Genomic DNA, 24565 nt, shown 5'->3' with positions numbered 1-24565 from the left:
CTAGGGGACAAAGCACCCTCTGGTCTCCCCATCACAGCTGCAACCCCATCCGTCCCCCCCATCTCAGCTGCAACCCCCCCTGCCCCCAATCCGAGCCGCAAGCCCCTCCGCGGCAACACACCCCGCACTTACCTATTCCTTCACTCAGCAGCAACTGAGGCCAGAGAGGAAGGTCAAGGCAGCAAGGGATGGAGAGCTTAGGACAGTGCTTCAAGTAGGGAGCGGGTCTAGGACCCATTGGGTTTTCTCCAGGTGCCCCGCCGGCCCAGTCTGACCCCATGTGTTTTCATACAAAACACAATGAGAAAGTCAAGAGGAGCCACAATTAATTCAGGCGGAATGAGTACCATAATGTGTATGGTTTTTCTCACTGTATATGTCTGTTCATCCTGTGAACTGACCAGGTGGATACAATGTGTTGCTGGCCCTTAAATGTCTGCTTTAATACTGTCAGCCAGCAACCAAGGGCCAGCCACACGTTATCCACTCAATCAGCTCCATACATAGTACTGCACACTGTTGCCAACAGCCAGAATGAATTGTGACTCCACTTTCTCATCTAATAACGCAACGAACACTTCCAGATGCATCAACACATCGTATTTTCAAACTGATTGATGAACTAACCAATATCCATAATACATGGATATTATTTGGGATCATCTGGCCACTATACACTTATAAACACTAGTAGGACACGGTTAACTAAAATTATTACGTTTGTGGTCTTGGCCCAATGATTGACCCAATTATTTATTGTATTCTCTTTAATGCCGTTAAGAATAAATTTAGAACATTACATCCTGAGCACTTTTTAAAATGGCAAAAAAATAAGAACCTGAAGTGAAGTGAAAAATAATGTAATTACACTTTTCACAACAGAACTGAAACATATGCAGGTGGTCTGGGCTGCAAATTTGTGGTTTTATTCACTTAACTTATAGTTTCGTTTTAATGAAATGAATAGAAACTAGACATACATCCTCTGAAGCACCAGCATTTTCAAAAGCAGACTCTGCCTTAGTCAGGGATTAAATGGTGATTGAATACATTCACAGGTGAATACTGATCAGTCATATTCATTACGAAGCCTTTGACTAGGGAACCATAAAAAGAACTTGATTATCTAATCAATACATCCATTGTGCATTGATACAAAGTCATCTGTTTGCACTAAGTACAGCCTTTCAACACATTTATCTGAATCATTAAATACGATCAGGAAAAAATTACTTTTATTGATATACTGACCTGCTCAATAGTGTAATTATGTAAAAGGTATTAACTGAGTTGAGGGATAGACAATATATTATATCATAGTTCAAGCAAAGAGCAGCAACCCATAAACTCACATTTGGTCTGTCCGTACCAGTGTTGCTGTTATCATTTGTGTGCGTCGATTCACTACATTAGTCATAGCATTAAAGAGGTGGTTCGTCTTTAAGTTAACTTTTAGTATGTTATAGCATATCCTATTCAAAGCAACTTTTCCATTTGCCTTCATTACTTATTTTTTTTGATTTTTTTTAATTATTTGCCTTATTCTTCTGATTCTTTCCAGCTTTCAAATGGGGGTCACTGACCCCATCTTGAAACAAATATCATGTAGAACCTATGTGAACTGTAAGACAACTAATGTTATATATCTGGCTTCCTGTAGACGTGGACGACAGTATGTGGGAAAGACATCTAGGAGAATGAAAGATAAGAGTTTTAGAACATGTGGCATGTATAGGAAGGAAAGATGTGTCTTCAGCAATAGCGCAGCACGTTTTGAATGAACATAATGGGAATGAAGAAAGTATTTTATTTCAGGGTATAGAGCAAGTGAGGCTAGGAACGAGAAAAGGAGATATTGAGAAAGCACTAAACAAAAGAGAGGTTTGGTGGATTTTCACTTTAGAAACAGAACAGCCAGCACGATTGAATAAAATATTTTCTGGATATTTAATGTAAAATGGTGAATATGGTTATATACCCCTATGATAACACATTCCACCACTATGTTTTTGAATATTTTAATATGAGAACACTTTGTTTTTAAGCAGTAAGGATTTAACAAGGATGTATAATTCTAAGGGGCAGATTTACTTAGGGTCGAATATCGAGGGTTAATTAACCCTCGATATTCGACTGCCGAATGTAAATCCTTCGACTTCAAATATCGAAGTCTAAGGATTTAGCGATATTCCTACGATCGAACGTTCGAAGGAATAATCGTTCGATCGAACGACTACATTTCTTCTAATCGAACGTTTCGATGGATTTTAATCCATCGATCGATTTTCCTTCGATCAGAAAATTGTTAGGAAGCCTAAGGGGACCTTCCCCATAGGCTAACATTGGCCTCGGTAGGTTTTAGGTGGCGAACTAGGGGGTCGAAGTATTTTTTTAAAGAGACAGTACTTCGAATATCGAATGGTCGAATAGTCGAAGTAGCCTATTCAATGGTCGAAGTAGCCATATTCGACCATTCGAAATTCGAAGTATTTTTTCCTCTATTCCTTCACTCGAGCTAAGTAAATGGGCCCCTAAATGTAAATGTTTGTAAAATTGTTGACTATAAAGTTTGCCCTTGTTGTAGAAAGCAACTATGCTCTGAGGAAGTGACCACTAGATGTCACGAAACGCATCAGCTGCGTGTGAACTTTTTACTCTGCACCCTATGCCATATTGTTATGGTCTTTTAAATGGAAGGAAATAAAGAAGTCGTTCACTACAATTGCGGTTGATCCATGGCTGTGAGTAGAATGTAACCGCTCTTATTCATACACCAGTCTCTAATTCATACCAATGAATTGAGTTGCTAGGGTCATTTTAGATTGCTAAACTGGAGAACTGCTAAATAAAAGCTAGATAACAAAACCACAAATAGTAATAAATGAAAACCAATTGCATGCAATAGTACATCATACTAAAAGTTAACTCAACGTTGAACAACCCCTTTAAACTAAGGCACTTCGATAGACCTACCTGCCCAATATGTGGCTGAAAATCTCTCTAATATTGATCACACAGGTTTAAAAACCTTGTTGGGGGTGATGACCACATCTGTTAGTTCAATATTTAGCATTTAAATATCAGCTAAAAGAAAAGATGAAAAACAGTGTTTAGTTAGTCTGTAATTATTTCAGCACTGAATGAAAGAGAATGGCAGCCAACCTTCAAGACCTATTACGGGCAATGGCTTAAATCAGGATAACTGTTGAAGCATCAGACAAATCAGTTAATGCTGTATTGATCTTACTGAAAGATGTTCAGTTCTGACCCATTTAAAATAAAAAAAAAAGGAAAAAACTAAATGTGAGTTAGGAAATGGAGCAAACAACAAGATGATAAGATGGAAAAGGCTTAAAGAGATACTGACACCAGAAATGTAACCTCTTATATGCTACTTATCATTTTTCCATAAAGTATTTGCCCAATGCTCTTTCATTACCTATCTGACTCCCTGTGTTCGTCTACGAGGGGGCTGCCATATTTGTGCAGTAGGAGTCCGTTAGCATTAGAAACTCTAACTGGCTATGATGGGACAGTCAGGTTGGGGAACTTCAACTAACAATTACTTACAAAAATAAACCTCTCAGCAAAAAACAATCAACATGACCTATAGGTAACTTTTAATGTATATTTAATATTTTAATGTATATTTTAAAAAGTCATTTTTAAGGGTACGACTGCACTGACGTTTTCGGCGCGATCCCACGTGCTGTGACAAAACGCATGCTGCACGCTGTCTGCATCCGACAGTCATGTCGGATCAACGCTGCAACTTCATCCGACATTTCTATCTCTTACCTTTTATTTCGCAGGAGTTTTGTTGCAGCACGTCGGATCTCGCCGAAAACATACGTGTAGTCCTACCCTTAGGGGGCACATTTACTAAGGGTCGAAGTGAATTTGAAGTGAATTTTCAAATTCAAAAACTTCGAATTTCAAAGTAATTTTTAGGTACTTCGAAGATCGAATAGGCCAAAAATTTACCGGTTCGAATTGGAAAAACTTTGAATATTCGACCATTCGAAAATGAAACTAGTCGAATTGCTATGTTAGCCTATGGGGACCTCCTAGAACCTATAGCCAACATTTGGCTACGTTTTTAGAAGTTGAAGTTTTTTTTTTTGGAAATCGTTCAATCGATCGATTAAGTATTATTTTCATTACGTTCTGTGATTAAGGGTAAAACTCCAAGGTGCGGCTCGAGCCAACACGTCGCCATGCAATGAAACGCATGTGACGTGTCGGATGTACAGGAAGTGAAGGAGAAATCGCAGGTAAGAACTACATTTATCCGCCTGTCGGATGAAAACGATGCACGCTGTTTTTTGCAGCGTTTTCATCCAACAGTCGGATAAATGTAGTTCTTATGTTTTTTACATGGTGCTTGTTTTAATTTTGGTTGTAACATTGTCTTCAAAAATGGCCCCTTTTTTTGAGTTCCCCATAGACGTTCTCTGGTCCCTGCCTGTGTTTCAAATGAGGGGCAGGCGTGTCCTAACAGTCCATGCCAGAAGCATAGTAGGAGGGGGACAGCCAATCACAGCCCTGCAGTCACACAAGCAAAGACAGGGTTCAGTTCCCTATCAGGTCAGTCTAGCTGCTGATTGGTTCCTATCCTACATTGCAGTGTGAGTGCTGCCGGCTCCCCTGCACAGCCTGGGAAAGGAGGCACCAGGAAGTAGAACAGATGGGTGGGACTAAAGGGTTTTTGCAGAAATCTAGTAACCAGAAACACAACTTTTAAAGTAAACTGCTTCTATATCTTAAATAGTTTAATGCACTGGTACATTCTTGTTTTATACATAATATGTAAACTTTAATTTTTACCTTTTGATTAATGCCCTTCTAAAAATGTCATAGGAATCAATAGAAAGAGGGTGTTTTTTTGTTTTGTTTTGTTTTTTTTTTTTAGATGGGCTCAAATCTCACATTTTGATCACCCAAGCACTATTCATTGTAGACTCAGTGATAAAATGATCCTTTAGGGAATAAAGGAATTTGGTGTATGCCACAGGCAGCCCCATTCTAATCTCTATCTCTACTTCTGCAACATCAGAATGCACTGCACCTGATAGATTACTTTCATGAAATAACAATGGTCTGGGCACATATGAAAAGACCTGTGAAAAAGTCTATGAAGTCTAACCATGGAAAACGGCATCAAAAATCTCAAAACTGAACACTTTTTCATTGAAACATTTCCATATCAATGTTACATAATACTGACAATTCATTGCCTACACATTTAACTATCCAATTCAAAATGTAGATTCCCAATTCTCACAAACCATTATACATCATTAATTAGGCAAACCAATATGTTACCTAATTGTCTTATTGGACAGCTACTCCTCAGCTGCAAAAGGATGAAAATATTTCTGGGCTATGCAAATTATTATAGGGGTAGGAATATGCCTTTTTTTGAGGTATGTTAAACCCACCCCCTAATGCCCAAGACCAATGTTCACTAAATAAAATTAGACAAGCACATCAGTGGACAGTTAAAGTTGTCCTTTATGATAAAGTAAAACCAGATATATGCCAAATCAATAGCTCGGCCAACCATATGGTAGGAAGAATTGGTCATAATTTACTTTTATGGAGACATCAATGAAGACAGAACATAAAAAACATAATTAGTCTAATTCCGTTACACAAATATAACCTGAAATGCAGGAACGACATTTTGAAACAGAGTGGCAAGATCGTTTTCAAATGTATTCAAGAAAAAAAAAAAACCCAATGCTTCTGTAAGTTCAACAAACTCATTTACAGAATCATACATATGTCCAAATTGCACTGAATAGTATCCTCCTGGAAAAGAAGTAACCTCTCTCATACAATAAGGAAAAGGTAAGATCCATATATATTAATGAAAACTACTTTGGTCCTTATTAACAAAATACAGGGATTACAATTACTTACAGGGGTATTGGATCATGGTTTACGGTATACTTGCAACATTAAGAGGCAATGTAAATAATGCAAATTTAGTTTCCTCAAGTTAAGGGTAGGAACACACTGGGCGATTTGGGGAGATTTAGTCGCCTGGCGACTAATCGCAGCGACTTTTCTCCCCGAATGCCTCCCCTCACTCTGCGCCTGGATAAAATGAAAAGTCGCCGGCGCTAATCACACCCGGCGATTCGTTTTCCGAAATCGCCCGAAGTTGCCTCACGAGGAAACTTCGGGCGACTTCGGAAAACAAATCGCCGCGTGTGATTAGCGCAGGCGATTTTTCATTTTATCCAGGCGCAGAGTGAGGGGAGGCATTCGGGGAAGATTGGTCGTGGAAAGTCGCGGCGATTAGTCGCCAGGCGACTAAATCTCCCCAAATCGCCCAGTGTGTCCCTACCCTAAAGGTGTATAAATCCCCCATGTAATCAGATGAGATAGCATACCTACAACAAACCGCTACAGTGAAAAGGCGGGTATGCTCAGTAGAGACTTTGAAGCCTTTGAGAAAGTCAGAAGACGAAACACGTCAGGCTGTGACGTCATTCGAGTGTGCCTAGGACTGTATGCCGCTGTCAGAACCCGGCAACCATTATTGACCGACTCGGCAAGTCCGGAATTAGGGATGCACCTAATCCATTATTTTGGATTCGGTCGAACCCCCGAATCCTTTGCAAAAGATTTGGCCGAATACGGAATCGAATCCTAATTTGCATATGCAAATTAGGGGTGGGAAGTGGAAAACATTTTTTACTTCCTTGTTTTGTGACAAAAAGTCACGTAATTTCCCTCCCCACCCCTAAATTTAAAGGGTTTTACACTATTTTGAGTGAATCTTTTAGAACTGCTGGTGGCTGAACATTGAAGAAAGAAAAATATATCAAGGCTTGCAGAAATCTAAATGTTTGAGAGTACCCGATCTCAAACCCTAGAAGGTGTCACTGTTTAAGAGGATTGGTAAAGGGTATACAAACCCAAGAGGTGAAGGGAAAAAAGCACTTTCCCCTAATAATTGTGAATTCACATAAAGGTGTGCAATAGAGCCTGGAATTACTACACTATATTAGGCGATTTGTTCTTGTGTTATCTATTCTCAAGCTGGTTAGCGCTGGTTCATCTCTTAAATTTGTCAACCTAAAGGCCTGTTAGGGTGATATCTGGGAAATAGGCCTAGCTGGTCTCTTAGATACATTGAAAAATCAAGCTTGAGGGTCAGTGAGGGATAGATTTCTAAACTTATTTTCTGTCTTGAGTAGTCTTGACACTGAATTCCTGCCAGAGTGACAACCAATTAGACCATAACGAAAAAGAAAGCATAAAGATAAAGAATCTTATTATAAGCACTATTCTGTTCCTTTGGTCTGTGCACATCCTAAAGCCAAACTAGCCTCACAGCATGCATGTTTAGAAATCAGTTAACAAAAGCCTTAAGCTGATCATACATGCCAAAACACTCATCAATAAGAATGTCTACTCAATCAATATCTGAATGAGCCCCAATTACAAATCCAGTGGTGCTTCTGGGGCTGCTGCTGCCTGCCACACACTCTGCACTTACCAACGCTCAGATCAGAGCAAGGGGGTTAGGTGTCAAACATACAGGGTGCAATTGGCAGCCAAGAATGAGCATCTTTAAAAAGGGGACAAATCAATGATTTCTACAGGCAAGAAAAACCCTATAAGCAGTGAAAAATTCACAAATGCATGCATTATGCAAGGTTTAATCATAAAATACTTTGGATAAAATCAATGATAAATAATAAACAAGATTTCTGTGACTTTATCCACTTTAGTAGCCTCTGAAAACCTGACTTGTGGGATTAAATTCACATCCCTAAAGGTGGCCATACACAGAGATCCACTTGTTTGGCAATTTCGCCAAATGAGCGGATCTCTCCTTAATATGCCCACCTTCACGGTGGGCGATAGGATGACCCAATCAATCGGATCATAATGCAGGAGTAGGGGAGGTTAGATCACGGGGCCGAATCAACGAATCAAAGTGGTCTGCAATCCGGCGGGATTTTTACCCCTGCCCGATTGACATCTGGTCAACTCTCTGCCAGATATCAATCGAGGAAGCCCATCGGAGGGCCAAGCACGGGTCACTAAGCTGCCGACTCAGTCTGCAGCTTTTAATGGCCCACTTAAGTGTACATGTTTATGCTCCGTCTCCTTCTCCTATATCTCTGTCTAACATGACACACAGTAGCTGGTAGGTCCATTCCTCCTCTTCTCTTCTTCACCGAGTGCACATCTTGGCTCCCTGACCTCATTCATCTTTTCAGCATCAGTAACCATCCTTTCATGCAGAACATTCACATGCAGCTTTCTGTCCTGGATCTAGCCCTGGAAGCCTTGTGCAGGGCTGTCTATCAGTATTCTGCATCTCTGTACAAACAGTGCTTTACAGGCTTCAAAATGTACAGAGCCACTAGCCAATAGATTTAAGTGTAAAATTTTTGATTTTGCATATGGTCATAAAAGAAGATCCTACATAGAGGAAAAACACGTTAAACTAATGAGCCTGCATTTGGTGTTAAAAAAACACTTAATTTGCAGCAATGAAACATTCTAATGTTGCACAGTTGTGTACCTTGGGCTCTGATGCAAATAGCCATGTCAGATAACAATCACTAATATAAACTAAGCAAATTGGATGGTTTCTTTTTTGGTGTTAGTGTTCTTTTAAACCGATCGTTGGCCAGAAGGCCATACAATCAAAATACAAAGGCAGGATTAGAAGCTGTCGGAACAAGGACTTCATCAATTAGCCAATGCAGTCTTCAAACCGTCTGGAAAATCAAACCTGCCCAATCAATATCTGGCTGATTTCTGGCCAGGTATGTGTTGGGTGGGCCCATCAGATAAGTTGCCAAATTGGTTGAAAGGACGCGAATCAGCATCTTAATTCTGCCCCTGTATGGCAACTTTCATGACTCCACATGTACCAAGAAAGCAGTGTGAAAAAGACCCATCTTAGGCCATGCTAAAGAATTCATAATCCATCACCCAGAACCTCTGGTTTTATTTGCTTTGCGTATATGAGGCGAACATGTGAAGAGATATTTACAGAAATGAAGAAGTGAAGCAGAAAAAGTCCCCTGGGATCCGGTAATATAGTGAATAAAGTACCTCCTATTGTAAAATATAAGAATATAATAAGCCACCGAGGAGTTCCATGAACATATAAAAGCACAAGGCAGAAGAGTGCTTTTATACAGGTCATGGAACTCCGAGGTTACTTCTAATATCCTCATTTTCCAACAAGGGTTACTTTATTAATGATAATACACAAGTATTAGTGAGTCATGTGATAAAATGACATCACTACTCTGTTTGCAGGGCCAAGCAGGCAGCTACCCTTTGTTTTCCTGGCAAATTGGTCTTTTTAGTTGATGGACAATTCGTACGATCGTTCCGAGATAATCGTGGTCTCACGATGATGATCAGATCTTTTAAAAATCTCAACATCTATGGCCAGCTTTGAATACTGCTCAGAAATCAGAAATCTAAATTCGAGATCACAGAGCCCATACATTAAACCATGCCTCATTACCGTTGGTCCACAGATGTTGCTGAACTACATCACTCCTGTGTTGTAGTCCAGGAACATGTAAGGACCAAGTGTAAACCTGAACCTTGGACCTATTATTACTAATATTCAATATCCTTGGTGACATGTAAATGACATCAGAAGGCATGTTTTTTTTTTTTAATATTATTCGTTTCTTTGAATATTTTGGACAGTAATTCTATTGATAAACGTAATATAAACTGAGCTGGTAGGTGGCTTCTGGTTGCACTGGCTTGTAGATAAATATATGCATACACATATAAATAGACCCTGGAATCTGAAGCAGCCTTGAATCTCTTTTCATGCTCTTCACAATACACTCATCCAACAGTTACATCCAGCGGCATAATGTTCCTTCTTTTTTCCTCATTTAAATTACATTTTGAGAGATTTCTTTAACAGGAAATAACTTTTCCAGACTGCAATCATACTGATAGTTATGAGAACTCACCGAAAAATACACAAAACCTTGGATTTCCCAAAAGATTCTCCAAACCCATAACACATTAAATCTTAAACCCATAACACACTCCACACATGCCTGGGGGGGTAAAGGACGGAAGGACGGCATAACAAGGTCCACCAAAGAATGTAACAAAAGCCACAGCTATGACTCATGAATTTCCTTTCACATACATCATCCCTATGGTCTGAGGAAGAATTCCAAGAAAACAGATGATCATTATCCCAGATACCATGCATACATATATCCCACACTAATGAACTGCAACGCTCACTGGGCTGAGCAGCTCAGGACCTACCTCTGACACCACAAATAGGGTCACTTGTTTCTCAGTTCTTTCAACTTGGTGACATTTGGGGGGGAGGTAAGGTGACACACATACACAGACATATCCAAAGAGTAGTCAGCTATGGACCCAATTGCATAAAGAATCTGGGCCAGAGACCCAGATCACATACTAAAATATATAAAATAATATACTGCTCACATGCAAGACTAAGTCTACATAAGGGACGACTGGGAGGTAGAAGTTAGGATGCCTGAACATCACTTTTCTAGAAAAAGCTTTTAGCTAACCTTTAAAAATAAACTAGTTATTTAATGAGACAGGGAATGATTATAAGCATCCCATTGCTCTAAATCACAGCCAGAATACGCTAAATAAGATACCAATCAATTGAAACCATCAATCAATATCGGCCATTAAAATCGGCTGAATAAAAATGAGCACATACAGTAAGGCCCATAAATATTTGGACAGAGACAACTTTTTTCTAATTTTGGTTCTGTACATTACCACAATAAATTTTAAATGAAACAACTCAGATGCAGTTGAACTGCAGACTTTCAGCTTTAATTCAGTGGGTTGAACAAAAAGATTGCATAAAAATATAAGAACTAAAGCCTTTTTTTAACACAATCACTTAATTTCAGGTGCCCTAAAGTAATTGGACCAGGGGCTCAATAGTAATTGGACACTGACTCAAAGGCTATTTAATGGGCAGGTGTGGGCAATTCCTTCATTATATAATTATCAATGAAGAAGATAAAAGCCCTGGATTTGATTTGAGGGGGGTGCTTGTATGTGGAATATTTTGCTCTCCATGCAGGTGAAACAAGCCATCCTTAAGCTGCAAAAAGAATAAAAAAAAACAGAGAAATTGTTACAATATTAGGAGTGGCAAAATCTACAGTTTGGTGCATCCTGAGAAAGAAAGAAAGCACTGGTGAACTCAGCAACACAAAAAGACCTGGACGTCCACGGAAGACAACAGTGGTTGATGATCGCAGAATCGTTTCCATGGTGAACAGAAACCACTTCACAACGGCCAAACAAGTGAACAAGACTCTCCAGGAGGTAGTCATATCAATATCCAAGTCTACTATAAAGAGAAGACTGCATGAAAGTAAATACGGAGGGTGCACTGCAAGGTTCAAGCCACTCAAAAGTATCAAGAATAGAAAGACTAGATTGGACTTTGCTAAAAAAGCCAGCACAGTTCTGGATAAAAGTTCTTTGGACAGATGAAACCAAGATCAACCTCTGCCAGAATGATCGCAAGAAAAAAGTATGGAGAAGGCGTGGAACAGCTCATGATGCAAAGCATACCACATCATCTATAAAACATGGTGGAGGCAGTGTGATGGCTTGGGCATGCATGGCTGCCAGTGGCACTGGGACACTAGTGTTTATCCATGATGTGACACAGGACAGAAGCTGAGGTGTTCAAAAAAAGGCTTTAGTTCCTCACATGCAAACTTTTTGTTCAACCCACTGAATTAAAGCTGAAAGTCTGCAGTTCAAAATTAGAAAAAAGTTGTCTGTCCAAATATTTATGGACATAACCGTATCTCGTTGCAAGAATAACATAATGCATATAATAATACATATAGCTGATCCATACTTTGTCATACTTTGTTTCTTAGATCAGGTTGCCAGTGTGAGAAGATGAAGCATTAGAAGCTAATTCTATGAGACCTTGCAATGCTGTAGCATTTACATGGCTCTCACTACTCCACAAGCACTTATTTTATGGGTCAGATTTTATCTGATCCTCCATGCAACACCACACACAGTAAGGCTAGGGCCACACGGCGCGATTTTGCCGCGATTCTGCGCTGGGCGAGTTGCGAGTCGCTGCGGTTTTTAAGCCGAAATAGCTTTGTTAACTTTGGCGCTGGCGTCAATGCAAATCGCGGCGAAATCGCTGCGCTAATTCACACGCGGCGATTCGTTTTCTATTGTCGCCCGAAGTTGCCTCGCTGGGCGTTTCCGGGCGACAGTAGAAAAAGAATCGCCGCGTGTGAATTAGCGCAGCGATTTCGCCGCGATTTGCATTGACGCCAGCGCCAAAGTTAACAAAGCTATTTCGGCTTAAAAACCGCAGCGACTCGCAACTAGCAACTCGCCCAGCTCAGAATCACGGCAAAATCGCGCCGTGTGGCCCTAGCCTAAGAGATGATGTAGGTTGCTACAAAATCGGATCCCCCTAGGCTACAATGTAAAGTCAGATCAGATAAAGTCTGATGGAGTCTTTTCTTCATGGGTTTACAGCCGACAGTGAGAAAAAAAGTCTTTCCAACACCATTCGATTTTATCTTGCTGGTTGAAGACACAGTTCACATGCTGTGTTGTGTCAAATGGAAAATTTTACATGTAGTTTATGCACCAGATTTTTCTTTCAGTCCCATTATATTTTGACCTATGCGACACCATCCGACTTGTTGGATGCTTTCTGTCAATAGGACACCATTCTACAAAAGCGCTCATGACGTTTAGCCCTTTGAGTGCTAAAGGGGGTGAAAACCTAAATACAAACTTTTGCATAATGAATGCAAATTCAGTTCTAAACCATTTAACCCTTACAACCATTTTAAGGTTATTTGTAAAATGTAATTGCTACTAAAAGCATGGTCTGTCTGTCCCTTGCTATACCTTTCACTGCTTATCCAAAATACATCTACCATTGAAATGATACAGAAGTAGTCAGTTTCCCAAAGCCAAGACTTGTATTCCCAGAATACTTTTCATGTTCTGCAAATAACATACTTTCAACAAAGAAAAAATTTGTGCCAAAACCAATTCAAAAATATTACTATTTCTTGGAGGCAACCCTTGGTATTTTGTCTTCACTCTTTTTTCCTAGGAGAAGTCCCCAGATAAAGAGTCAGAATATGTCTGTGTAACATAAACAGTAATGTAATAGTATGTATTTGTATTAACCTGATGCAGGAGCGGATCAGCAGATGCATTCCCAGGATTACACTGATTACATCCCAGGGGACTCATTGTCCTTGGCTTCTTAGCAAAATGAATCAGGTTGAGTGGTTAACAGCTCTATGTGACAATCTCTCACAAGTTAAGGTGCCCATTCACTGAGAGATCAGCTCGTTTGGCTATGTCGCCAAACGAGCGGATCTCCCTCTGATATGCCCACCTTGAGGTGGGCAATATCGGGCTGATCCGATCGTGGGCCTTAGGGCCCAACGATCGGATCCTAACGATGCCTTAACGGGCGGCCGGATCGCGGGACCGCATCAACGAATAGATGCGGCCGCGATCCGACGGGATTTTCTGTCCCATCCGATCGAGATCTGGCCGACTTTCGGCCAGATCTCGATCGGTGAAGCCCGTCGCGGGGCCCCATACACGGGCCAATAAGCTGCCGACACGGTCTGTCGGCAGCTTTTATCAGCCCGTGTATGGCCACCTTTAGACTGCTTTGACTTTACCATACCACTGTCTGGCCTCAAACTGGCCAACTGCAATAAAAATCTAGATTTACAGTGCATGAGCAAACTATGTAAATATAAATTAAATACATTTATTAATGCAAAAGTATCAAAGAAAGGAAGGCAGTGCATATGAAGAGACGGATCCTAACACAGCAAAAAGGTTGAAGCTTTCCAGGAAATCTAGGATACGACTGGCTGCTATCCAGCAGATACACAGCCATTAGAATAACATCATGCCTGAACATTGAAGCCAAATTTCCCACCTTCACAGATGAGGTTTTGTTACATTTACGCATGAGGGGTACATAGTGACACAGAAAATAATTAACGATATATCCGATTGTTTAGCTAACAGGCCCACGGCTGGACCAAAATAGGGGCCTAGTTTGACCTGTTGTTAAGAGAACCTTAATCAATAACCAATACTATCCTTGCACAAAGGGACTTTCTAATCTAACATCAGGCAGATGTTAGTCAGAAGGCTCTCATATACAGTCCAGTAAGCTGCTGAGTCGGCAGCCATGTGTATATATATATATATATATATATATATATATATATATATATATATATATATATATATAACCAGTTAACCTATTTAAGCATTGACTATACAGAACTAGGAAACTAGGATCCACAAGTACCACAAAAAAGAAACACTCCTACACTTCTACTTGAGAAGCCAAGAACACATTGTATAAAGATGCCTTCCATTCAATTGACTAATAAGCTAAGTGCTGAAGAAAGCAATAGAACCCCTCTTATTAAAACTGTCTGGCCATCTGCTCCTCTCCACACAGAAAGCCACTAGGGACTAAAGAGCTTTCACTCGCTGAGGAATGCTCTAACCATTACTTGCATCACTCTTTAATATATTGATTCAATGGTTCATGTCCCTTTGGCAGGAATCCTATCATCCCAAGGCCAATCAGCAAATATAATTATAAAACAGGTCTCATTTTTGGTATCACAGTTCCCAAGGTAACAGTGCTATGAATATCATGTCTGGAGGTAAATCAGCACAACACCTGTTTCTACATTATTGTATTCGCCAGCTGCAGCTACTTTTTGTTTTATTCCAGCAGTCTGGTCTTCTGTATCATCCAGCAGGAAGAAAACCCTTTCTACATGGGTCACCATCCAGCAGCATAGGACCATTGATGTTTGTGGGCACTTCTCACTAGCCAGCAGCATAGGATATCCCTATTGTGAACTTGGTCACCATCCAACAGCATAGGATCATTGATGTTTGTGGACACTTCTCACCATCCAGCAGCATAAGATATCACTTATTGTGATCCTGACCACCATAAATCAACATAGAACATTACCATTTTGAACGTGTTCATCATCCAACATCAGAGGACCATTATGGATTGGGAACTTGGTCACCATCCATCAGCATAGGACCTCTACTGTCTGAACTACTGCGTCAGTAAATGAAACCCACAAGAAAAAATTCAGAGTGGTCCTATGTGGCATAGCATTTAGTAAGGCTGTTGTGTTTACATGTGTCCATGCCCTTGTAGACATAACAGAGCTATAACAGAGACCCTCTCAGTGCCAATATGGGGTTAATTATGACTGTAAATGCAGCAGCTAGTGGCAAATATTCAGCTGTTCTTTTGAATGTTTTTCACAACATGTGAATGACCCTTCGTCATTGCAGGGGATCTCCCCGCTACACCTGCCTAAAGTGTTCAGTAAATCTTTATTGGGAGAGGCGCTGACCCCTCCAACCAACACAAGGCAAGACTGAATTGGAGAAGCTAGGGGAACAGGAAGCTTGGTTGATACGAATGTTAACTCACAAAATTCAAAGACGGACTCCACCGGATCAGTTGACACGCGGAAACCAACGTTTTAAAACTATAAATGCTTTATTGGACATGAATTAAAATTACCAGCGGGCAGGGGATGTGCGCTCAACGCGTTTCGTGACCATTGTGTCACTTCATAAGAAGCATGGTCTCCGCGTGTCAACTGATCCGGTGGAGTCCGTCTTTGAATTTTGTGAGTTGCTGTTTGCCGCGGCCAGAGAGGTTTCTAAGGACACACCGGCATGCAGATTCCCCGCTAATGGGCTCACTCCGCCGGTTTGTAACTGCTCCTGTGAACTCTCTATTGATACGAATGTTATCCTGTATGCCATTTCCCCAAAACTGAATATAAGGTCAGCTAGTGTTGCACTGGATAGTAATGCAGATGTATATGCAACCTATATGAGCTTGTATAGGAGCACTGGCCTATTGGAGAATGGCAGGAGAATTTAAAATACTGTTATCAAAATCCCCATACTTATTAAAAGAAAGATGCAGACCATCCATGCATACGTGCATCTTGGAAACAGCTGTGGTTGAAAGATCATAACATCTAATAAGGGCTAATGCATAATATACAAGCATCATGGTTTAGATCACTAATAGCAGCTGCTACTGCTGTAAAAGAGGCAGACGGTGCACAACCGGTCTACTTCACAAAATATGCAGGCCAGGAACAGTGACAGCAACAAATTGAAGTGTTTTAAAGTAATGAAAATATCACATACTGTTGCCCTGCACTGGTAAAACGAATCCGTTTGCTTCAGAAACACTACTATAGTTCATATAAACAAGCTGTGTAGCAATGGCAACACTGCATCATATTTTTATTATAACCAATCAAGTAAAGGAAAGGAGAACGGTTTGCTGTCCAGTACTAGAAATTGACAGAAAGCAGCGATCGTTTGGAAGAGTCTCCCATGCGTGCAGTGATTCACTGATTCGGGGCCCACAAAGGTTCACAGAGTGTCCCAGTAAAAGCAACATTTTTGGATTGGAACATTCTGACTCTACCAATCCCCAAAGCATGGACTTGCATGCAAAAGACAAAAAGAAGGCTGTGGAGTCTCCAAGTTCACACAAGGTAAAACTATTATAATATTTTTTTGACTTTACAATTAAAATCACCTTGTGCCATTAACCTAAGGGACAACCAAAGACCCGTTAGACATTTATGACTTTGGTCCCACTTGCAATTTTGATTTAACATGTTAAAATTAAATTCCACTTTGCTCATGGGAGTACAAGTGTGCTTTCAATACACACAGCGCTATGCAATATGTTGGCGCTATATAAATACATGTAAAATAATTATACCAGGCCCAACGCTGCTGCCAAGCTTGCATATCAAAATGCAGAAAGAGGCAGGTTAAAGTGGAACCCATTACGTCACAAGAAGTACGGGCAGATAGCTTTCCACAGGGGGGTACGAGGCTCATTTCTTACCCCAAAGACTGACATTCCATCTTTATTCCTTGAAATAGACATTAAGGGGCAGATTTATTAAGGGTCAAATTGAAAATTCTGCCAAATTAGACTAGGGAATTATCCAAACTCTATTTTTTGAAAAATTCTAATACAATTTTCGAGACTTATCATACTCTGGCCCTTAAAGAATTAGAATGACTATTTGCCACCTAAAACCTGCCGAATTACTGTTTAAGTCAATTGGAGAGGTGCAGGGATCAATTTGGAGATGTTTGCAGCCTTCCTGACATTCTAGTTTTTTTCGGAGAAAAAACTCGAATCAGGTTTGATATCGAATTCGAGTTTTCGAGTCGTTTAAATTCGATTTTATTCATAAATTTATTTATAAATTTCGACTAGTTAGACTAATTTATGGGAGTTTTAAAAAACATGAATTCGAAATTCGAATTGATAAATGTGCCTCTAAATCATGAGGTCATCGGTTCATCTAATCTCCACAGTTATTGCCGAGAGTTTGCATTCTTATTGCTACTTACTGCTACTTCTTGCTACACAGGGACTCAAGTAGGTTAAACTGCTGTACAACGTCTTAGGGAAAAAAATATTTAAAAAAAAATAATATGGTCTCCCTGGCATAGATATATGAAAGACCTTATAAGGATGGATTAAAAGACGAATAAATGGAGCGAAATGTTGTAAATGCATTATATAAACCATTTGCGTTGATACATGTAAGTGTAATTTTATCACCCTTGTCATTCCCCTTTTTTTTTTTTTTTTTTCTTTCTGTACCCTTGTTGGAAAACTGAAAATAAAGAAATTTAAAAAAAAAAAAAATTTTGACTTTGACTTTCTATGAAAGTTGAGATATTTAAAAGGAAACTGTCATGGGAAACAAAATTTCAAAACACATCAGTTAATAGTGCTGCTCCACTATATGTGACTTATGCTCTGATAAACTTCAGTCACTCTTTACTGCTGTACTGCAAAATTGAATGACATCATCCCTTCCCTAGAAAAAAAAGCCGTCCCACAAATTCTCTCTTATTCTATTCTAATCTACAAACAACCACAAAATAAATCTAGCCTCTCATACTATACAGCTGCTAAGGAAATAAGAAGAATGACCCATACATTGTTTAGTGGTAGAAAAAGGATAAGACACAATCCCTAGATATACAGTAGGATATTTCCCATTGTGAAGTCTGTAAACAAAGGTATCATGCCACATTTACCATACCCTGCAATTTTATGGTTTGTGAACAATATTGCTAAATGTTCTGTCATGCCTCATGCCCACACAATGCCCAGCCTTGCTCTCGTACCATATAATTACCTTGATAATGATTTGTCTATGTCATTTACAGGAAAGGAAAAAAAAGTTCCTTCTGATAAACCTGACTCCGCAGATTTGTTACTTGTTCATCCAAAGTTTTAAAGGAACAGTAAAAGTGTTTTAACGTATATAAAAATATAATGCAGTGTTGCCCTGCACTGGTAAAACTGCTGTGTTTGCTTCAGAAACACTACTATTGTTTATATAAATAAGCTGCTGCGTAGCAATGGGGGCAGCCATTCAAAGGAGAAAAAAACTCAGGTTACACAGCAGATACGCTCTGTAGAACATAATGGTGTTATCTGTTATCCACTATTTAACCTGTGCCATATAGCCTTGTTTCAATTTCCGCCATTGCTACACATCAGCTTGTTTATATGAACTATAGTAGTTTTTCTGAAGCAAACAGATCAGTTTTACCAGTGCAGTGCAACAATACATGATATTTTCATTACTTTGAAACACTTCGTTGGTGTTACTGTTCCTTTAAATGGGGCTGCAATTCACTGCACAGCTTCTTCTGTGTCACAGCTGGATAAGCAGAATTCCACAAGCCATTTGTTGCCAGAAATATGGAGAAACGAACAGCAGAACAGTGAGGTGCAGGCCCCAAGGGGCACATCATTTTGGGCACTACTCATTTCCACAGGATAGAATGGCCTGATTCTATTAACCCATTAACAGGAAGAACAAAAAGAAATAAAATTGCAGCAAAACTGTAAACAGTAGTTGTCGGAAAGCTCCACAAAGTTTCTAAGATAAAGGAAAAATGGCTCATGGTTTAATATGGCATAAGCAAAGGCAGCCTTCTAGGATTCCGGGGGCCATTTTTTTTCCAACACAAATGTAACAAAGCTTCATTTTGCAGTTTTGGGTATAAAAAAAGGGCTTTACAGCATAATGTATAAGGAATGTAGGTGGGATATATGAATATATGGCTTTTAATGGAAATAGAAGATTTTTAAATGACAGATGGTATTTATTAGATATGGTTTAAGCACATGCAGAGCAGGAATGTCTACACTGAAGCCCTCCAGCTGAACTACAACACCCAGAATCCTCCAGCAGCCTACAGGTAATGTCAAGTTGCAATTACACTACACTTCCAGGGCAACATGCTGGTTATGTTTGATGGGTGTAGCGTACAGGTATAAGACCTATTATCCAGAATGCTCTGGACACTGGGTTTTTCCAGATAAGCGGCCTTTAATTAACGTGGGTCTCCATACCTTACATTCACTACAAAATCATTGAAATATGATTTAAACCCAGTAGGATTGTTCTGTCTTCAATAAGGATTAAATAAATCTTAGCTGGGATGAAGTACAGGGCACTGTTTTATTATAACAAAGGGAAAATGAAATCACTTTAAACATTTTTAATTATTTGAATAAAATTGATTCTATGGGAGATGGCCTTCCTGTCATTGGAAGCTTTCTGGATTCCTTGTAATGGTAGTCACCTCTGCAGTCTCAATGACTTACTGTTAAGGGCAGAGACACATGCTCAGATTCGGGGAGATTTAGTTGCCCGGTGATAAATCGCCTCTTCTTCTGGGGGACTAATCTCACCGAACTGCCTCCCGCCGGCTAGAATGTAAATTGCCGGCAGGATGGCATTTGGAGTGTTTCGTTTTCCAAAGTCGCCCGAAGTTTCCTTGTGAGGCAACTTTGGAAAACCGAACCGCACCGATTGCCATCCCGATTTACATTCTAGCCGGTGGGAGTCAGTTCGGTGAGATTAGTCGCCCCGAGGAAGAGGAGATTTATCACTCAGATTCGGGGCGATTAGTCGTCCAGCAACAAATCTCCTCTTCTTTGGGGTGACTAATCTCCCCGAACTGCCTCCCACTGGCTAGAGTGTAAATCGCTTTGTTTTCCCGAAGTCGTTTCATGAGGAAACTTCGAGCGACTTCGGAAAACCGAATTTCACAGATTGCCATCCCGCCGGCGATTTATATTCTAGACGCCGGGAGGCAGTTCGGGGAGATTAGTCCCGAAAAAGAGGAGATTTGTTGCTGGGAGGCTAATCTCCCCAAATCTGAACATGTGTCTCTGCCCTAAATCCTTCCCATGTCTGTTTCCTCCCACACCCCAAATACATACAGCGCAGGTTAATTGGCTCCTGATTAAACCAACTATAGTGTATGGGAGTATGATAGGGATTCTAGATTGTAAGCTCCACTTGTGCAGGGACTGATGAGAAATACAGAAAGGTCACAGTATATATCAGCACAATATAAATAATGGATGCCATTTAGAAGAATGTAGAGCATTCCCAGCGGCTGCTGTAGTGTATGAGACACAGCAACTCATCCTCAGGCAGGAGGTTTATTTACATGGCAGACACAATGTCACCATACGGGGGAGTTCCTGCAGCCTAATGTAACATTATCACTTCATTCCATGATCACATGGAGAGCACAGGGAGAAAATAGAGAGAGAACACATACATGAACACTATCTTGGCTGTTGTGTGACGTCATTGCATTACAGCTGCTGCCACAACAAAATGCTGACACTATACACACACACACCTGCTGAACTACAACTCCCAGCATTCCTTGACAGCTATTGGCAGATCAACAGCTTAAGATCCCCAGAGTACAAACAAAAAGATACTATTCATTAGTAAGAAAGCAGGTCTCAGAACACCTTTGGGGTGGCATATAAACATGTATCAGCAGCAGCAAGAAGGGACCATACACTGAAGTGTAGTATATGCAGCATAGGCTTCTTATAACATCAGACTGATGTATGCCATTAATAATACACCCCCATGCCCAGGTGCCACATGAGATCTCCCGTTTTCTCACCTGCTGGTAGTCAGGGTCCTCTGGGCGGAAATCCCCATTGAGACTCTCCCACTGTAGGTTGAGGTGGGGGAGCCGGTGCAGCAGGTTGACCCACCACGGTGGGGTGTAGCTGATGGCAGCGGCCATATCGGTAGGAAGCAGAACGACTCAGAGCCGGGGCCTGCCAGCCATGGGGTACCCGAAGATGGAAGGAGGGGGGCAGCTGTCTCACACTCTTTTCCCTTCCTCCATTGCCACTAACCTGAGAGCTCCGAGCTCCTACACCGCCCCCTGCTCATAACAAGCAGCAAAGCTCTGTAACCGGAGCTGCCACTGGGACTCCCCCTGATCAGCCAGTCCCTGGCACTGCAACCGAGCTCCGGCTCTTTGTTCGACTGAGACTCGATGTACCTTAGCTCCTCCTCTCCTGTACGAGCCCGGTCCTTTTCTCCTCCCCTTTATCCTCCTCCATTGTCTGGGGCAGATACTTTCCCTCTCCTGAGCCCCGCCCCTACATTTAACCCCGCCCCCTCTTAGATCCTGAGTTTGTCATTGCCTTATCAGGGAATTTAATCCCTCCAACCTGATGTGTGCTTTTCTACTTTTCCATCATCGTATCTCATGCCATCGTATCTCTTCCCATTTCCCACGAGTGCAAGCCAGCCAGTCAGAGAACTACAACTCCCATCACCCACCGCTAGCAGCTAGGGAAGTTAAAGAGGTGGCTAACTTTTAGGGGGTTATTTACTAAGCTCCAAATACCCAAAATCCGAAAAAATTGTAATTTTTTTTTTTGTGTTATAATAGGCTTTTAAAAAAATCAAGAATTTTTCCGAATTTATAAAACCCCAAGGGCTAAAATCCCCGAATATAAAAACACGGCATCTCAAACCTGTCGAGGTTGCATAAAAGTCAATGGGAACAGTCCCTTTGATTTTTGGTTGTGTCGGGGGTTTTGGGCAATTTCATGATGAAATTCAGAGTTTTAGGGGAAAATTCACGAAAAAATCGTGATAATCTGAGCTTTTGCCCCAAAGCAATATTTCGGGAAAATGAAATAATAAATAAGCATTAAAAACCAGAGCGGGTTACATCGGAGTTTGTAGCAGCCAATATTGAGATAAATTCGGACCTTGATAAATAACCCCCGTAGTGTGTAATAGAATAGCCAGTTCTAAGCAACCTTTCAATAGGTTTTTTTCTTTTAAATCATTTTGGAATTATTTTAAATTAATTATTTTATTTATTCTGGCAATTTCCAGCTTGCAAATGGGGGTTAATGACCCAATTAAAAACAAAAAAAAATGCTCTGAAAGGTTACAAATGTATAGTTATTTCTACTTTTTTTCACTCTTGTTTCTGTTGTTTTCCTATTCCAGTTTCGTATTCAAATCAATGCATGGTTGCTAGGGTCATTTGAAAGCTAGCAACCAGATTAGTGAAATTGCAAACTGGAGAGCTGCTGAATGAAAAATGTAATACCTCAAAAACCACAAATAATGAAAAAAATGAAAACCAATTGCAAATTGTCTCAGAATATCTCTCTCTACGTCATACTAAAAGTTAATCTAAAGGGATCCTGTCATCGGAAAACATGTTTTTTTCAAAACGCATCAGTTAATAGTGCTAATCCATCAGAATTCTGCACTGAAATCCATTTCTCAAAAGAGCAAACAGATTTTTTTTATATTCAATTTTGAAATCTAGACATTTTGTCAATTTCCCAGCTGCCCCTGGTCATGTGACTTGTGCCTGCACTTTAGAAGATAAATGCTTTCTGGCAGGCTGCTATGTTTCCTTCTAAATGTAACTGAATGTGTCTCAGTGGGACATGGGTTTTTACTATTGAGTGTTGTTCTTAGATCTACCAGGCAGCTGTTATCTTGTGTTAGGGAGCTGTTAACATTCCCATTGTTCTTTTGTTTGGCTGCTGGAGGGGAAAAGGGAGGGGGTGATATCACTCCAACTTGCAGTACAGCAGTAATTGAAGTTTATCAGAGCACAAGTCACATGACTTGGGGCAGCTGGGAAATTGGCAATATGTCTAGCCCCATGTCAGATTTCAAAATTGAATATAAAAACATCTGTTTGGTCTTTTGAGAAATGGATTTCAGTGCAGAATTCTGCTGGAGCAGCACTAGTAACTGATTCATTTTGAAAAAAATGTTTTTCCCATGACAGTATCCCTTTAGAGATAAACCCCTTCAGGGCAGAGACAAGCTCAGATTCAGAGAAATTAGTAGCACATACGTTAAATATAAGAACTTTGTCTTCTAAATGTAGCTTCTTACCAAATGCACAATTTTAGAATAAGAAAGAGAGGAGGGATCATTTAAAAACCTGTTTTGCACTTGCTGGTTGCACCATGGGGCAGAGTTTGTGCTTAGGGGGGTGCACCTACCCTCCTGGCTGGTAGAAAAGCTTATTAGCTGGGAGGAACGGTAATGATAATTTCCATAAAATTTCCATAAAACATGGCAACCCCATTTGTGTGCCTAGAAATTTGTGCACACAGCTGGCCATGTATGGGGGGCACGTTTCACCTCTAAACCAGACAACTATTAAGTTCAATTCCAGCATGACTATTGGCTGCACAGAAATTGTTGCAGTATGCAGCTACAGTTGTCTCCAGGCTGGTCTATCTACAGGACACCCCTATATGGATAAATGGATCAGGGCCGGAACTAGGGGTAGGTAGAGTTTTCGCCTGCCTAGGGTGCAATCATGGGGGGCGCACTTTTAAAGGGGATTTTTTTTTCTTTTGTTTTTTAAACCCTGGTTTGCTTGGTGTTTTCAATTTTATAAACTGCTTGTTTCAACCCCCTTTTGCACTCCCCACCTCCCTCTTGGCAGCTGCTAGCACAGGTAAACAGATTTGGTGCAATATGATGGATTTTTTGTCTGCTGCTGGCACAGGTACAGATTCGGGACAATATGAGGAATTGGCTGCTGCTGGCTCAGGTACATAGGGCAATATGACGGTTGCTGGTACAAGCACACAGATGTTTATGGCAATATGATGAATTTTTGGCTCATGCACAAGTACAAATTAGGGGCAATATGATGGATTTTTTTGGCTGCTGCTGGTATAGGTACAGTACAGAATGGGGGTAGCAATATGATGGATGTTTTGGCTTATGCTGGCACAGGTACAAATGGGGGCAATATGATAGGTGCTGGTACAGGTATGTGGGGCAATATGAATGGTAAGGTGAGAAGTGGTAATGCAGGACCGGATGGGGGGGGGCACTGCTTGAAGCCCTTGCCTAGGGTGCCAAAATAAATTGGCGAGTCCCTGAAATGGATTGCTATCTAGTAGGGATGCAAAGAAACCACTATTTTGTATTCAGCCGAACCCCTGAATCCTTCGAGAAAGGTTCGGCCGAATACCGAACGAAATCCGAATTCAAATTTGCATATGCACATTAAGGGTGGGAAGGGGGAAACTTTTTTTACT

The 24565-nt window shown here is 40.6% G+C and overlaps 1 protein-coding gene across 4 annotated transcripts in view; it reads right to left on the bottom strand.

The window, feature by feature from the left end:
• ttyh3.S (tweety family member 3 S homeolog) overlaps positions 1 to 21554 on the bottom strand; it is a 94184-nt gene extending 72630 nt beyond the window's left edge. Inside the window, exons 1-2 of one of the 4 annotated variants that reach the window (XM_041577748.1) lie at positions 21130 to 21260; positions 2974 to 3084 (exon numbers count right to left, since the gene is read on the bottom strand). Coding sequence is in view for 2 of the 4 variants with exons in the window: in XM_041577747.1 (XP_041433681.1) it covers positions 21130 to 21255 (126 nt within the window). In the remaining 2 variants the exon portion in view is untranslated. 4 annotated transcript variants of the gene reach the window in all.
• Positions 21555 to 24565: the final 3011 nt, after the last annotated feature.

Source organism: Xenopus laevis, chromosome 9_10S, assembly GCF_017654675.1.
Source record: "Xenopus laevis strain J_2021 chromosome 9_10S, Xenopus_laevis_v10.1, whole genome shotgun sequence".
NCBI classification, from domain to species: domain Eukaryota; kingdom Metazoa; phylum Chordata; class Amphibia; order Anura; family Pipidae; genus Xenopus; species Xenopus laevis.
Note: the sequence above shows the minus strand (reverse complement) of the source record. Positions and strands in the feature narration are given on the sequence as shown.